The sequence below is a fragment of the Anarhichas minor genome, unplaced genomic scaffold (genome assembly GCF_050575085.1).
Source record: "Anarhichas minor isolate MPS153535 unplaced genomic scaffold, ASM5057508v1 ptg000049l, whole genome shotgun sequence".
Lineage (NCBI taxonomy): Eukaryota > Metazoa > Chordata > Actinopteri > Perciformes > Anarhichadidae > Anarhichas > Anarhichas minor.
In genome coordinates, this window is record NW_027466495.1 from 2,566,572 (window position 1) to 2,583,378 (window position 16,807).

The 16,807-nt window shown below is 40.4% G+C and overlaps 1 protein-coding gene across 3 annotated transcripts in view; it reads right to left on the minus strand.

The window, feature by feature from the left end:
• Positions 1 to 16,807, minus strand: part of kcnip4a (potassium voltage-gated channel interacting protein 4a) — a 90,237-nt gene that overhangs the window by 25,430 nt on the left and 48,000 nt on the right. Inside the window, exon 1 of one of the 3 annotated variants that reach the window (XM_076112350.1) lies at positions 6,999 to 7,098. The exons of the other annotated variants lie outside the window; for them this stretch is intronic. Coding sequence (XP_075968465.1) covers positions 6,999 to 7,098 — 100 coding nt within the window. Of the gene's footprint in view, positions 1 to 6,998; positions 7,099 to 16,807 lie in introns of those variants that run through there. 3 annotated transcript variants of the gene reach the window in all.

Here is a 16,807-nt window from a genome sequence, read left to right on the forward strand (position 1 = left end):
CACGTCTTAACCATATTAGCTCTGACATGGCTATCTGACAGCTCACTGTGGGCAACATGTAGCAGCAGAGAGCTGGACATGGATTGCTTTTGCACGGCCAGCCTGTCATTTGATTTACCGCGCTCGATCCGTCGGCAGCAAAGTGCCAGTCAAACTAAACTGCAAGTGCAAAGGTCGACGGAGAATATGCATTAGCAGGAGCAGTAAAAATAAAAAATTAAGACAAGGGAGACATAAAATGGCAGACAGAGTTCACTACGGCTGGAGCCACTGCCCAGAGGATGAGCTATAACAAGCATAGTTTATCAGTAAGAAACGAACGCCGAGACAAAATCAATACAGTCGGGTATAACTTATAGAAAGCATGAATTTGGGAATGCAATCGTTTAAGCAAGACTGATAAGTACTGCGTTTAAAAATGAAAACAATAATATTCGGTGTATGGGTTAAGTCAAGACACTGGCAAAATTTAAAGGGAAATGCCGAGTTTCCAGGTTTATTGAACACACAGATCATGTTAAAACTCTATTAAGCATTTAATCAAATGATACCCGGTGACAGTCATTGTACTGCTGAGTTAGCCAACCTCAAAAAGAACCCGAACTGAGGGATCGCACCAAAGTGAAAACACAAGTTAATATTGAACGTGCAGGGACACTGGAATGGACATGCTGCTCTTTCTGGACTTGATGTGTAAGGTATTTTCTAAAATGTGTTTTTGTTTCAGAGTCTACATTCTGCCCTCAAAATGCAGCTTTAAAATTTGTAAAATTGTCAATCAGTGTTACTCATTTAAACACGTTTGTGTGTATTCTTGAGGCCAACGAGTGTGTTCAATACATTTCCTCTTTAATAAAATATTAGCAAAGCTGAGGTTTTGCAACCTTCATTGTTTGTATCCACGTTTACTTGCTAGTTGTCTTCTTCTTCGCTGCCTTTGTTGGCCCATTGCTGTGCTTTTTGGCAGAAGTGTGCACCGCTTCACCGCTTGCGAGTATCCACGACACCAAAAAACAGGGACACGCTGATAGAATTTCATTTTGCATTATTAATGGTCAAACATCTTAAATTGCCACTACTAACTGCTATGGGGTAAACATAATCTTCCACTTTATTGTATCCTTTTTTCACGATTAGAAAATAATAAAAAAAAACAATTCACTTTTACCTTCCAAGCCTGGATAAACGGTGAACTCATAAAGCTTAATGTTCCAAGCAAGCCGCATTCCTGAGGCAAGCTTTGGTCGAGGCGTTGATATTATTGCACTACTTAATATTCAAGTATTCCATTCTAAGATAATTGTTTGGAGACATCCCTTACCATAACAGTATTTAATGAGAGGAAATAACTTATCGGAGTCTTTTTGTTCATAGATCTATGGAGCAGATCAGATAACACTTTGCAGCAGAAACAGGCAGTAGATTCAAGTTTTAATTAATGACCTTAAAGAGAAACACAAATAACGTCAAAAAAAAGTTAATTACACACCATGAGTGACTTAGTATCACAGTTATACAAAACCTTGCACCATATTGTTGTGTGGCACACAATCAGGCAGTGTTCTATCGGGAGGTGGCGAAATAACGTGTGACGAATTTTGCAAAAATGCAGAAACTGAGAGAACACTAAAAGTCTACATTTTCCTATGAGATCATGCTCAGCACCATACTATCACACACGTGTTAAACAACAGCCAAAACCAGCTCCCAAGACCCTCATTTAACTACAATCAATACATGACAAATGGCAATACATGCTGTGAGCTCTGCTGGTTTATTCATTATCTTATGTATTCAGTGGCCTCGAAAAATCAAAGTCACTAAATGCAAAGTAAGGTGGTTCAAGCAGAGCTGATTGTTCAGGTTCCATAATCAGCAATGTGACTTTACAAACATACAGCTCAACACTTCCGACTCAAGTCTTCTTTTCCAATCAAGGCAGAACAACAATCTGGCCTTTCACAAGGCTGCCTGCAGAGCGAGCAAGAAGCTAATTACAGCAGCGTACATGTGGATTCTGAAAATCAGTGAGTTGTAGCTCTCTTAGCATTGCAGAGATTGATGATAGAGTGCGTCTAATGCCTGCGGAAACACCACTAACAGTGTTTAATTCAGTGGAAAGCTACGAGGCACAACATTATGCCTGTAATACCTGTCTGAAACTCCAGGCTGTTATCAAAATGTAGAATAAATTGTAGAGTTTTTAATACTCCTCCACTGACTAATATCCAAATAATTTGTTTAGGACGTCAAAAGAAGGCAATAAAGAGCACATTTGCAATGCTAACATGAATAGGAATTACAGATATTAAAAAAGAGACGGATGGCTTCGATTTCTAACTCAGAACATTCTATTTCATTAAAGAACTGTGCCAAGATTGCTCTATTCAACCACTGGCTTCTCCGATACCTTTCCGTTTGTATATGGAAATGATTGCTGAAGTGTATGTTTTAACTGCCCCGATATATTCCTATAACGTCGAAACATTTACAACATTGTCTTTAAACCTGCGACAGGGTGTCATCCGTATGCTCCCAAGTAAGAAGATACTTTTGAAAGCATGTCAAAAGTAGCGAGCAAGACCACAAGGGTGCGTCAGTCTCAGCTTACACATGTTTATAAAAAGCAAGCTATGAGAAAGGGACTTGCCACTTTTATCTGTGCTGAACAGAGATCGATCTTTAGCCCTCAGCTGCTTTAAGATGCCTGCCTCGTTTACTCCTTCAGTCATCCTTTCTGCAGGTTAATGTCACTACATTTTATGAATTTTTAATGTGTAAAGATTTATGTTGTCCGATTCCGATCTGGTTGTGAAGCACTTTGTAGAAGGTAAATGGACAGCATTTATACAGCGCCCTTCTACATATTGCCTGACATTCATACATATTCACACACGAATGGCCCGCAGAGCTGCCATGCCAAGGTGCAGTGCCTTGCTCAAGGACACTTATGACATACGGACAGGAGGAGCTGGGAATCCAACCCCCGACCTTGTGATTAAAAGACGACCCGCTCCATCTCCTAAGCCACAGCCGCCCCATTGTTACATTGTTTTTAAAAGTGCAAGATCAATCAAACCTGAACTAACAAACACCCAATTAGAAACATTATTGGGTAAATTGATTAAATGGTTAAAAGTCTATTGGATGATCAAATTTGTAAATGTCAGAGTGGTCAAAGCTATTTGTAGGATTCGGGATATTTAAATAATTTACCAGCACATCATTGTTTATTGAGCTATTGAGTTATTTAATCATGTTCACAAAAAGCGGGGGGAAAAAACACAGGCTTTGCTTACATTCGCTCTCCACTTCAACACCAGACGTGCAGCTGGTGTGACCGGTTGAGACCAGAAGCTTTGGTTCCCTCTGCTGGCACATCTGTTAACTCCCACATGGACTTGAATGAAGGAGAATGTTTCCAAATGTGAAATGGGCATCACTGCTGCTGGGAACCAAAACATATCTTCATTCCCAACTTAACAATCAGCCCTTTAGCTCAAAGGACCAGCACTTCTAATATACTTATACTGATGAGTTTTGAATGTACTCCAACACGGCTCCCAGACTTGTTTCTTATTATGTTGGCAGGTTCTCTGGCTCACAAAACTATTGTAGCCAACTATATGTTGTTTCATTATCCACAAAAGTAACAAAAAAAAAAACATTTCTAAAAGCCATGCCATGGCCAAAGATTAAGCCCCTTCATCTCTTTCAGCTACAGTACCGTATGCGCCTCTTTGTGTGTCATAAAGCACCATATTCTTTATGACATCTTCTTAGCAAATACTATTATGATGCAAACTAATTTTCACACCATTGTTCATTCACACTGGAACATTTTGTTTCCTCTATGAATCCAAACCATGTGCTTTTTGTGATAAACACGAATATGGAAATTGAGAGACTTGTTGAAGCCGTGCAGAGCTTAGGCCTTTGTTCAAATCATCTCATACGTCTCCCTGAGCAGTGTGGAACCATTTGTATTCCTGTTCACTTACAGTTCTCTACTTCGTAACAGAAAGCCATGTTGAATCACAGCTTTGTATCACACACACTGCTTGAGAAAAACGCATCCTTAGTGAGTCAGGGGCACATAGAATGTATACGCTGATCCTTAAACACAGCCCAGTCGCCTCAGCAGCCAAGGATTTATAGTAAAACCTGTAACAATGGGCAGATAATGTGTCACAGTCTTAAGATATACATATAGCTCTACACACACAACACACAGTCTGGGGCCCAGGTAGCTGGAATCAGTGGAGAGACATGGAGAGTGCACCGCTTTTGACAGGTGGATGATAGCATTGCTCTGTTCCACCAAATATTTGCTGAAAGTAGACTTAAGTACAGTTACAGGTCAAATGGTGACGATGCAATGTTAAAGAAAGACACCCAAAGGTGAATAAGGTAAAAATTTAACTATCGCTATAAAACTTCCCCCAGTTGATTACGACAAGTTTTCTGAAATTGTATGTTTTGAATATGCAGATGGGGCATTATCTTATTAAAACGGAACAGAAGTCAGAACAGTCACAGGTTTTAACTCAGGGAATTTGGGATATCTTATTTATCACACCAAAATTAAATTCTTGCCATGCTTTCGGAATAAAACGTCATAAATCAGGCTATTAACGCTACATAATACGATCATCGATTGCTGCCCTACTCCTGTATTTTGCAGCAACAATCTGCTGGCTGGGTAAAGCCACACCTGCAGGGGAATAATTTGCAAAAAGTGCCATATCAAAGGCTGCCCTTGTCAGCTGTCACATCCCACACGCTGGTGGCACACCACTGTCACTAAAGAGTGGCACAGAGACTGAAAAGAGCCCTCTGTGTCCGGCTGTGTTGCGAGTCTATTTTTAACCATAAGCCATCAAGTGGGATACTAACACAGAGTAATGAGCAGCCCAAGACATTTTGTATTATTTGCTTGTTGGATGCATTTTTGGAAAGATCCATTTTGATTGTCATATTCAACACTTGAAATCTTAAAAAGCTGTCATTGCTCTTCGTAAATACTGAAAATGTGAGGGTGCAGTGCTCACAATGAATACTTGGTACTGTAGGGGAGTTGAAAACAGGCAAAACTTCCCAATAAGCAGAAAAATACAATTCCCTTTACTAAAGTTGGGTACATTTGAAAAGGCTTCTACAACTATAGAAGTATTGCAGCCGAGCATACAGATTACAATATTAACGTGCAACTTTTCACTTCAAATTAGTGATTACAATGATAAAGCACTTTGCTAGTATCCCAATAGTTCCAGTCAAAACAGATCAATAATTCAAATAGCACATGACATATTCATTGATAAAATAGTCTGCATGTTTAATCAAAATGGTGATTATAATGTGGACTGATTTAAAAATGAGTAGGCACAATTCCAGAATGCCAGACATCAGTCAGAAGGTATTTAATAAGGGCTATTACGGATTTAATAAAGATGTTTTTCTCATCAGTCATTTGATTGAAATGTTTGGCAATGCTATTTATAACTACAAAATGAATGTATTGAACTAAACTGTTTTGTTTTTTCAAAGCTGAAATCTAAAAATATCATTCATTATTCAAAACATATGTTTGGATTCCTGTGTTTCAGACCACCACAAATTAACTGCACATCTGCAGTTTGTCTTCGAACAAACAGTATAGGGACCAAACATGGAGGAAAGTTGCTTCAGTGACATTTTCACAATCCCAAGTGTGAATGTGATTGCTGTTTGCATGTTCATATGAAAACATTGTTTAGGATTTTACACCAAGAAAACAGAATTACTAATAAAGACCAACAGGGAGGCACGGTTTGAGAGAAAATAAGCATTTGTGAAAGCCCAGTCATAAGGCAAACAGCTTGGCTGCCTGTACTGTAAGTAGAGCATATAAATAACAGTGCCAGAGAGACCTGACAACTGAATATTAGATTCACACCTTCCAAAGAATCTGCTTCTTATGGCAGGTCACCTTGACAAATCCTGAGTGGATGCAGACTCAGCCATTGTTCTCCTCTAAGCTACATGGAAAACATGTTAAAGAAAGAGAAAACCAAAACTAAGTTTAATCTTGAAGCAAAGTTACCTATTTAAATTATCAATATGCAGCATTTATGTGTACCCAGAGCACTGCATTACTATTGAAGAGTGTCATAACTTAATGCAAACGAGATACAACTAACTCATTAACACTCCCAAAAGAGTTTGAGTTTCACCATTTTCATTCTTCCATCATGGCACTGTCCAGCTCTCACTGGTTAATTACATTCAGTCCTCAACTCTCTCAGTTGAACATTAACGACAGATGATGCAAGCCTTCACATACAATCTAATTTAATTAAAATTGAATAAACTAGCCATCAAAAGTGGGAAGCAAAGTCTCGAGATGCTACAAAGACTATTTGATGTCAAATTAAAGCTTTAAATGATATTAAGAAACACCAGAAAGTAATAAACAAAGGATTAAAAGCACGTCAGAGTATAATAATTGGTCTGCAAACATCATCACGTTAGCAGCAAAGTCAGCTGGTTCATGTAAAGATGCAACTTATTAGATTTAAATAGCATGAAGGAGAGCTGCAGAGGCTTTTCTTTGATGAGAAAGTTAACCATACAATTTGAAGAATCATACACCAAGAGGCCAAAAATGTTCCACGTAACTAGAAAAGACACTTTTTGACAAACTATCCCTTTTTAGTGTTTATGTACAGTTTGAAGCATGATGTATATTTCCAGGATATTAGCAAAAAGGAGTCAAACTTGTCGTTTTTTTTACTCAAGTCTACTGTATGATGTATTTTAACTAGAAAAAAGACAAAGATGAGAGCAACAGATGGAAGCCCTAAATCAGGACTAAACATCTGGAGAGGGATTTTGTCTTCATACATATTTAACACAAAAATTGAAAGATGACAAACTCAGTCATACAGTCACACAACTGCACTCTTTAAACTTGGGCAACAACTAGTGGTTGGAAAAAAAACAGTTTGCAGTTTCCTTACCGTCATAGCCGACTGCTAACAAACCAAACCGCTCCAGCACCTTAACAAAGAGGACCACAACCACCAGCACTGCAATCATTTCCAGTCCCTCCAAGTTCATAGTCAACATGTCGGACGGGTCACAGCCTGCCCATGGTCAAAGACACAGAGCTCAGCGTGCAGCACTGTGTGCAGGCCAGTAAACTCCCCTCAAAAGCCCTGCTTCTCTGGGTCCGATGAGAGACCGGTACAAGTCAGAGAAGGAAGGAGAGGGAGAAGAAAAGTGTGTGGAAAAGAGAGGACGGAGGGGGGAGATGGAGTAGTAAGGATAAAGACGAGGGGGCGCGAGGAGATAATGGAGAAAGAGAGACAGGGAGGAAAGAGGGGGGGGGGGGGGGGGATGAACCTGATCATTGTGACAAACAGGAAGAGAAATGATGGACATGATGCTAAAATAAAACAAGGGAGATGGTACCGAGTACTGTTTGGGTGTGTGCAGACGTCAAAAGCACCCAAGTCCCAATTTTTTAGCTTTTATGTTCACCACAGCTAGGATGCAAGACTCACTATTATCATTATTCACCAACACTCATTGTTTCACACTAGATCGACTGTAGCATGCTGACAGTAGCATTACCTCACGGCCTGACATGGCTGTAAACTCTTAATCTTGTTACATAGATTAAACCTTTTTTACTAATCTCAATGTATGGAAGTATTGTCTTAATTCAATTCTATACTGGTCTTTCTGTAAAGCTTTATTGTCTTTTTCCTTGTCTGAATATAATAATCCATAACATTCAGCTTTACCACTAATTAAGACAACAAGGCCACTTGTCCTTAAATCACCACGCTTTTAATGTAAAAGTATAAATTATAAAGTCTACAAAATACCTTTAATACTTTAAGACAAAGTACTACAAGTACTACAGAAAGAACACCGTGCCATTCCCTCCTCAGCCAGTGACACGAAAGGAGTTCCAATATTTCCCACCTTTTCAATATTTACTCTGTTAAGGAACTAAAAGCGGATATGATCGAGCCGTGGCTCAACAAAGAAGCCGCGCAAAATGTCAGCTCGAGAAAGAACCGAACCCGCGTGTTTGACCTCACCGCCACCTGGACTTAAAATAAAGCAGGAAACCTTAAGGGAGAGATGACAAGGGAGAGGTCAGAGAGAAAGACAACACGGCAGAGAAGAAAGCACTCGGAGGTGGCGAGTTGAAATGTGCCTGCAGGTGGCTGCTGGAAAAAAAAGGAAAATAGTTAAATTGGTGTCTCCTGCTTCTCTTTCAGTAGGTAGATAATAACACTTGTGTGTGTAGTTTTCCAATAGTCACAACTAAACATGATAGGGTACGTTCACATGTCCATTTAAAAAACGATCAGAGTCTTCAGTCCACCTTTAAAATCCAGGAAATTCATGCCCATTTCCTTCAGTGCATCACATCCTATAGATACTAAAATAGACATTTCAACACATTTAACAGGATGACCTCTATGAGGCTTTATTTGGTCAAGTATGTGTACACATAAAACAATAAACATCTCTCTGCCAAAAGCAGATGAAAGGAGCTTGAGGCTTTTATAACATTTTCAAAAAGTGAAATATTTCTTCCATGCAGAGCAATATTCACCACAGCCTCGAACAAAAACACAGGGAGACGATCCTCCATTCATACTCGCAGCTCGTCAGCACAAAGGGAATTGTTGGGACCGTGATTTACCATGGAAACAACCTCTGTGCTGTGCACGCTATTGGACAGCTCGTGTAGCCCACTATCAGTTACTTGCCTTTGTGGCAGCTGAGCAAGAGCCAAATAAAGCTCCTGAGCCCCAAGAGTGTCTGTGTGTGTGTGTGTGTGTGTGTGTGTGTGTGTGTGTGTGTGTGTGTGTGTGTGTGTGTGTGTGTGCGCTCTGTCTCTGGACATGACAGGGCAGGCAACTGCGTAGGAAGCACCTAGAGAACAGAGGTTGTAGGGTGTTAAAAAGGTGTGATAGACGTCCCGCAGGCAGAAGATGTTGCTAGACAGAGAGGAAATGCTGTGTTTTAAATTGAACTTACTTTTTGCCTTTTCTTTCCTGAGATGCGGTTCTGTTCCGCCCTAATAACAGAAGATGACCTAATCTCAAAGGAACTGCCTGCACTCTCCAGCATCTGCTCTCCAGTCACCTCACAACTTTGCATAGGATGTAATCAAGGCCCTTGGCTAATGGTAATGAAAATAATCACTGTTTGTGCATATCATCAGCACACAGTATGCTGTATCAATCAGTGTGTGATTGGTGATGAAGGTAATTGCCAGAGTGGAGCATTGTGGTGTGCTGGTTAAAGCCAGGACTGCACACTGTACTGTAGGTGGCAAACAATGTCTGCAGCACCTGCAAACTTAAAAAGAAAACCTGCTGCATGAGAAATACACTGGGTTATCAGCAACATTTGAGCAAAATTAAAACAAGTTGGTGAATCATTGATACCCAGTGGGAATTGTGAAAGTTATGATGACACACAAACAATGTTAAGTGGCTAAGAGTTTGTTACATATTGACATCTAAAAACAAAACTGGATGTCCCTAGATGACTTTTATTTATTTTTCAAATGTAAGACCGATGATATTGTTTCTTTTCCTTATTGTGGTCAAATCCCATTAAATGACCAAACAACAACAACAATGAATTTATCTTACTAACAAGTATTGCCTCTGAAGCCAAAGCCTGCTATCTCTGTGCCATAGAGCTCCATTGTTGTCCAAAAGCTATTAAAATTAACCACAATGTTGCACTGGGTGACATGTTCCTTCAATACAATGAACATGGGCACGGCAGTATATTGATTCAATGTCACATACACCAACCTGCCACTTAGAAGAAAGTCAAGAGCACACACTTCAATCAATCCGCAGCTGAAAATAGTCCCAAGTGCACCATTTACTCCTGTTGAGTAACATTTGCTTATAATACATCGCCCCACCTTTTTTAAAAATTGCAGTAAAGATGTATGATCCAATTATAAAGATCTTCATCTCCAGTAGGAACTAATTTGGGCTGTGAGCCACAGACAAACTGGGTGTAGTAAATCGAAGGTCGAGATGGGCCGACGCATTGTTGGGTTTTTTTTTTTTTATGTATTTGTTATTAATGATACAAATACAGAGTATTGCCAGCCTTACCCTTTAATTTATTGATGCTACTTTCTTTACACAAGTCAGCGCTCTGATTTTCAGTTAGAAGCTTACTTACCATCTATATGCACTATTCGCATTAAATCAACACATTTTCTGGTTGTGTACAATTTCTCAACAAGTAGTCACAACAGGGGATTAGCCATTTCAATAGCCCTCCTTGTCCTCCCTATATTTTGGCCTATTTAAATCAAAGTGATTGCAACTGTGATAGGTGGGCATGCAGGTAAAACAACGTAAATGAATAAGCACAAAGAAAGGAAAAATCTGTTTCTTTATTTGTACCTAAATCAAGTTACAAGTGAATTCCCATGAAGTGCTGCAACATGGCGTTAAAATGAATAAATGTCCTCCATTGGTTTTTACAGAAATTGCACAAGAAGGCCCCAGTGGCCTGTAACCTTCAAATAATATGTTTGCTATGCAAGACATTTTCTTGGAAAGATGCAATACAATTAAAAAAATGCTCTTTGTTTTAATAGAAAACAATATTAGAGTGGGCACTTAAAGTGAACTCTTGCTAAATAATGACAACTTGACAGGACCCACATGTATTATCCGGCTTCCTACAGTAAATTATCACAATTTGAATATTGGTATAAATTGCCATGTATTTCGGTCAGTCAGTCATTACAATGCAGTACTGTTTATTTTAGCTCATCTTACTGCAAGAAGCTTGTTTGTTGTACTCTGCTGCCATCATGTGAAAACTAGGAGAACCAACAACTCAAAGCTCTGAACCAAGTGGAAGAGTCAAAACTGCAAGTAGAGAGCAAATGTAATACTGCACAACTTACAATAAGCACAACTTAATCTGTTACACGCGTTTCCACTGTTTCTACAATTATTCGTTATTCATGTATGACAATATGGAATTCATATTTTGGGTAGTATTAGACAACTATCTTCATCGGTCTGCATTACGGTGGGGAAGGAGGTGTCAAAGCGAATGAGGACTGCATGCTGGGGTGACACTCAAGAAAGTATTCGTCTGCTATGCAGAGGTCACGATGCGCTGCCATGACATACTGTGAGAAACATCACTGTCTGTACACGGCTAAGCCCACTTTCCTGCACCTGCAGAGCCTCTCTGAAGCAGGGTGCTGGTTCTAAGTGAGCCCTCTTAATACTTGGTCACCGTGTCCTGTGGGAATGGAGTGATTCATTTCACAGAACAAAGTGCCATCCCACGACGGTCAACCCAAAACAAAACGTGCAGCCCTAAAGCCAACGGATTCTCCTTTCAATTTAAATGCTAATTTAGAAAACTGAAAGAAACAGTCCACAGTGACTTTGAAAAGGGCAGAGATTACATGAAGCTGATAACAGAGGAATAAAGAAACCCAGAGGGAAGTGGGAGATGCATAAGTGACCCCTCCTCATTTCCTCATGTAAGACTAGCCGTTGCACATTTGCATATCACACATTTGCATATCTGAAGGCATTTACACGCCATGTGGCATAAAATCAATGACATTTCCCAACTGTTGTGAGAAGAAATCTATTTCATCAAGATGATTTTCCAATGGGAGACTACACGTGCAACCTTTTGTAAATGCAAGGTAAGCCTTGCATCAGAAACATGATGGGTAATGGGCAACACTGGTCCTCGATAAAGTGCTGCTCTGCAGTCTGTAGCAGCTCAGAGTAATTCATAGAGAATAATTAAGTTCTGAACATCCTGCACGCTGTATTAATGACCACCAGAATCATTAGAGGACTTCTGCAGTGTATACTGTGATACGGATCAGTAGACTAGCACCGGGGGTGAGATGAGAGTGCCAAAGAACCGTGTCCATACCAAATGTTCTCTCAAATCTCTGTCATATTGTGACATCCATCCGGCATTTCTGAACAAGATGAGTAAATCTGTGAAAGAAATGTTGCACGTGACAGATGGGTCGGAAAAATCGAAAGGGAACAATTTGAAGTGGTTTGGGCATATGGGTCTTTTATGCAGTAATTATGTGCCTTTGACTAAGAGACTATTAGTCTTTTATTTACAGTAAAGAAGACGAGCGTTTCTCAAAGATTTTGTCTAAAAACTGCGGTTAGTTAAACGTGTTAATAAAATGGTGCTGGTAGATTTATTTGCTGCCGTTACACTCAATTGGGTCATCTAAAGCTTAGAGATTGCTGATTTAAAGAGTAGGGATGTCAGCTCTGAGGGTGATTTTCATGCGATCAAATTTGGCTGTGAGCGATTGGTGGCACTGGCTACCTCCAAAAATGACAGCTGCTCTCCCTGTGGTCGGCCAAAGTCTCCGCTCAGTTCTGTAAACACCAGAAGGCCTGGAGGGAGACTGGGCAAGCAACAAGAACCACGATGGACATCCCCATCACTCTGTGGGTTAATGTCGCGAGGAATAAGATGAAGAAAACAAAGCTCAGCATATCTCAACTTAGTTTACATCGCTTATTCATTCAGCTTGGTGACAAAAGAGCAAATGTGCTTCTATTCTAGGAATCAGTGAACTTGTTCAGACTTTGTTGAACGAATTTCAACTGTAATTTGTACTCTTCCAGTTGGTAGCCTGAGTCAGAGTTAATGTTTTGCTGTTTCCATTCGAACAGCCTCTCTCACGCCTACACAAACTCAACTCATAAAAGCTCCTGGCAACACAAAAAGTTAAAACAGTACTGACAGTAAGCACGACAGGACGGACACACCAGCCAGTACCACCATAATGCCACTGCCACGTCTCTTATTCTGAGGACATTTGAAACACTGTGGAAACACACAAAGCCAGGCCGGGCGAGTGTGAAAAGGAGTTGGAGGGCAAAGTTTATGGGTGCTAGCGTCATCTCTTGTCATGTAGATGTGCGCGGCTCTGATAATTAATGGGATGTATTGGAGTGGGTGGTGGAGTAGCACTTGGGTCGAAGGACAGTACACGTTTTATTATGTTATCCTCATCTAAAGAGCACTCTAAAGTGTGAATCCGACTGTTACATGATTTTTCTAAATATTTGGGAGAAAATTCAATCCAAAAACCAGTTTCGAGCTCGATTTCCACATTAAACCTTTATTATTTTGACCTTCTACGAGGATGTGAGGGTTACAGTTTTTGAAATGCGACAACTAACTGTTAACAACTGCAAAGTTTTATTATCAATACATTTTAGGGTGTCTTCTTCAATTCATTGATTGTTTAAGTAAACAAAATCTGAGAAGTGTCCATCACATTTTTTAGGAGCCAAATTGACAGATATTCACCTTACAGTGATACAACACAGAGAAGCAGCTACAAATGTTTGGCTTTGTTTTGACGGTTGACTTAATTGTGTGTTTATATATCCACAGCTAACTACTCTATTATCTAATCAGTTAATCAGCTAATTGAGCCTTCACTATACCTCTTCCCTGAACAGCAATTGTCCAATCACAGCTTAGCAGCCGTGACTAGGAAGCTTGTAAAATTTCGGATTTCTTAACGTTCTGGAGCTGTGTGCGAGCTTTCCAATGTAAAAAAAACAAGAAGAGCAAAACTGTAAGAAACAGAGTTAGCAGCGTATTTATGTGCTAATATATGGCTACAGCAGTTATAACTCAGCATAATAGCACTAATGTGTTTTACTACAATACCCACACAATCATTTCTTTAATTTCCCTTTATCTGCTTCATATTAGCTGAAAACAACATACAGGTCAGTCTCCAGATAAGCATTGTAATACAGTGCAGTGCATGCTTATACTGCCAGGCTGTGTGTGCATCTGGATCTCATGTTCTCCTTTGAAAAGTGCTGACAATGCACGCAACTGCCCGCTCTTTGATCTATGGCTTGAGAGAGTCTCTCATCCATTTTGCTTTCAAGCTCTCTCCCAACACCACAGTGAAATATGACTTACTGTACTTTAGGTGTCATCCATTGTGTCCGTCTCCCACTACACCACTAAATATAACCTCTGACAACTATTGTCCGCGGGCCACCCACTAAATATTTCATTGTTATTCAATAAAGACTGGACTTCCTCCTCTTTTGTTACAGTGACAAGCTGCGACGTTGATGCTGATCAGCACATGACTGCAGGGAGACAGAGATGTAACACTAGCTGGTGTCGCTGTGGCATGCTGTGTGTGTGCTGCCACTGTCAAATCAATAGTGGGAAAAACAAATGGAAAAAGTCAAGCAAGTTTGTGGGGTTCAGACTGCAAATGTTTCCCAAAAGGTGGCCGATTTCCAGTCAATTTCATGGACCGCTGGTGTGGCAACATGAGTTCAGATGGGATTATAGAGAAAACATTCTCAAACAAAGAACGCACAATTTTTGCGAGTATTTCAACAGAAATTCCACTGTACAACATTTAAAATGACCCAAAATCTTTTCAAACAGGCAATTACATTTAATCTTTCATTTGATAAACTGCTAGCTCATAAAAAAAATGCGTCAAAATAAACCGTCTCCTCTCCTTCCCATCAAGCCTACCTGTAGTCTTGCGTCTTTGTTTCGGCTGAACAGAGAAGATGACCATTAAAGCCCCCATGATGCCCTCCAGACTTTCTCGCTTAGTGATCTGGAAGTCCTGCTAGATTTCACACACTTTCACTCCCACACTAGGATTTGACAATACAAATGGAGACAAACAAAATAGAGCTGCTGGGAAGCTTTACATGAAAGATGAAGTCTCCGGTCCAAGCCTCCCTTTATATTCACCCCGGCTAGGTGGGCAGCACGGAGAGGAATAGGAGTGGGAGTAAAAAAAATGCGTGCCTCTTGAGTTTTGAATTTTGACGCGCACGCTCTGCAGCCCCCTTCTTTCCTCTATTTTCCCGCTCTGAAGTGAGAGCTTGTTATCTGATCTCTACTCTGCAAAAGCTTCTTTGTACCAGTTGATCACGCTTGGAAAGAGAGCCAGTAACATGCTGTGGAGAGGGGTACTGTCGCCCTTTTCCGGCAGATCCCTCCTCACACAGGGAGGGAGAGATTGGAGGATGGCAAGAGGGCTTATGCTGTAGATAACCATTGGTCCTTGCCAGCTGCCTTTTAACTACATCTCCTGCTAAGGACGGGGGGAGACCATGCTGTGTCCATTAAAACTAAGTGCTGAGAACTCAGGCCGCCAGTGGCTGATTAGTATACGTCTAAATTATGCAATCATTGGTGAGCAGTGTCAGGGAGAACACCTACTCATGCAGAGGAACAGCTTAATAAAAGCAGGATATTCCTGTGATATCAATATCATTTGATCCAACCACTATAATTGAAACATGTAATAATTGAATCCCTACATGCTGGCAGTCATATTTGTAGCCAAGAGGAAATAAATAATAAATAGAAAGACCCCCCCAGAAAAATACATCAGCAAAGGTTATTTCCCATTCCATAATATAAGCTATGAAAAAAAGTGATTGCCTCTCCAGAGTTGATCCTGCGACTGCTTATTTGGCAGACTCAGAACGACTTTGGAGAAGCTTTTTTTCGGATTATGGTGAAGGTCTGCAGGTCAGAGTCATGTCTTTTCCCTTTCCATCCTTTGCTCAGAGCGGGTGAACAATGCCACAGCGCGTCTTGCCTGATGTGACGCATCAAAAGGACAAAAAAAGAATGAAAAGTACTTCCACCCACGCGCAATTCCTTTCATGAACTGTGATGGCAGTCCAATTCAGAGTTGGAACAGCTAACCACTGCAATCAAGTATCATTTCTCACCCACTCCATTAACCTGCTTCCTGAGAGCCATGTGCACTTTGTTGCTCTGAGGCCTGAGTATGTAAGACAGAGGGTAAGGTACATACAGAAGGGGAGGCTCTGTACACTATATACACACACACACAGAAATGACTGCGACAATTCTAAAGATCAAGGACCTTTAAATAACCAGTGTGCACTCTATTCCATTCCGTCTTTCAGGAGTCTGACCAGCAGAACATGCAATTACTTCAGCATGACGCCTGCATTATAATACTAACAACTGTATTTTTGGCATACTGTAACCTCTGCTTTTCATACTGTTACATTGTGGTCAAATTACTATGTGCTGCTTGTATAGTATTCTGTTTTGAATACAGCCATAGTGTGTTAAATGCAGTATGCCAAAAACACCAGGATATCCTACCGCATCTGGTCGCATTTTGCATTGTGCAAGCCAGCATGCCTTTCTGGCTATTCTGACCGACAATCCTTTGTGCAGCGGATATATCAGCGCGAGGGTCAAAGTTCAAGGTGCAACGTTATGACGAGGAAGTATGTCCCAATTGAATGCATGAATTCTTAAACTGTAGCCTCGGTTTGATGTTGGGTCCAAATCAGCTGAGCGTGGCTTTTCAAAGGGTAGCCTAATTATGTTGAAGCGGTAATGACTTTTCATTAAATTAGGCTCTCAAGAGAATAAGAGTGGAATAATCAAATGTCTCTGGGGTAAACCAACTCCACATACTGAGGCTTATTCCACACCACTTCAGGAAAACAATCTCATCAACTATGTGGGATTTTAGAAACAAATTGAGAAGGCAGCACAAGTGGTTTATAATTGAAATGAAGTTGAATTTAAGCGCATGGAAAACACCAATCTAATCACATACCAATAACATCATCAATAACAATTTGGCCTGGTGATTCCAAGGACTAATGTTGAAACATCTGCTTAAAAATGCAACGCTTTTACATCTCAAGTATGTAGCTGCTCAGCTGCCCACATACTTGAT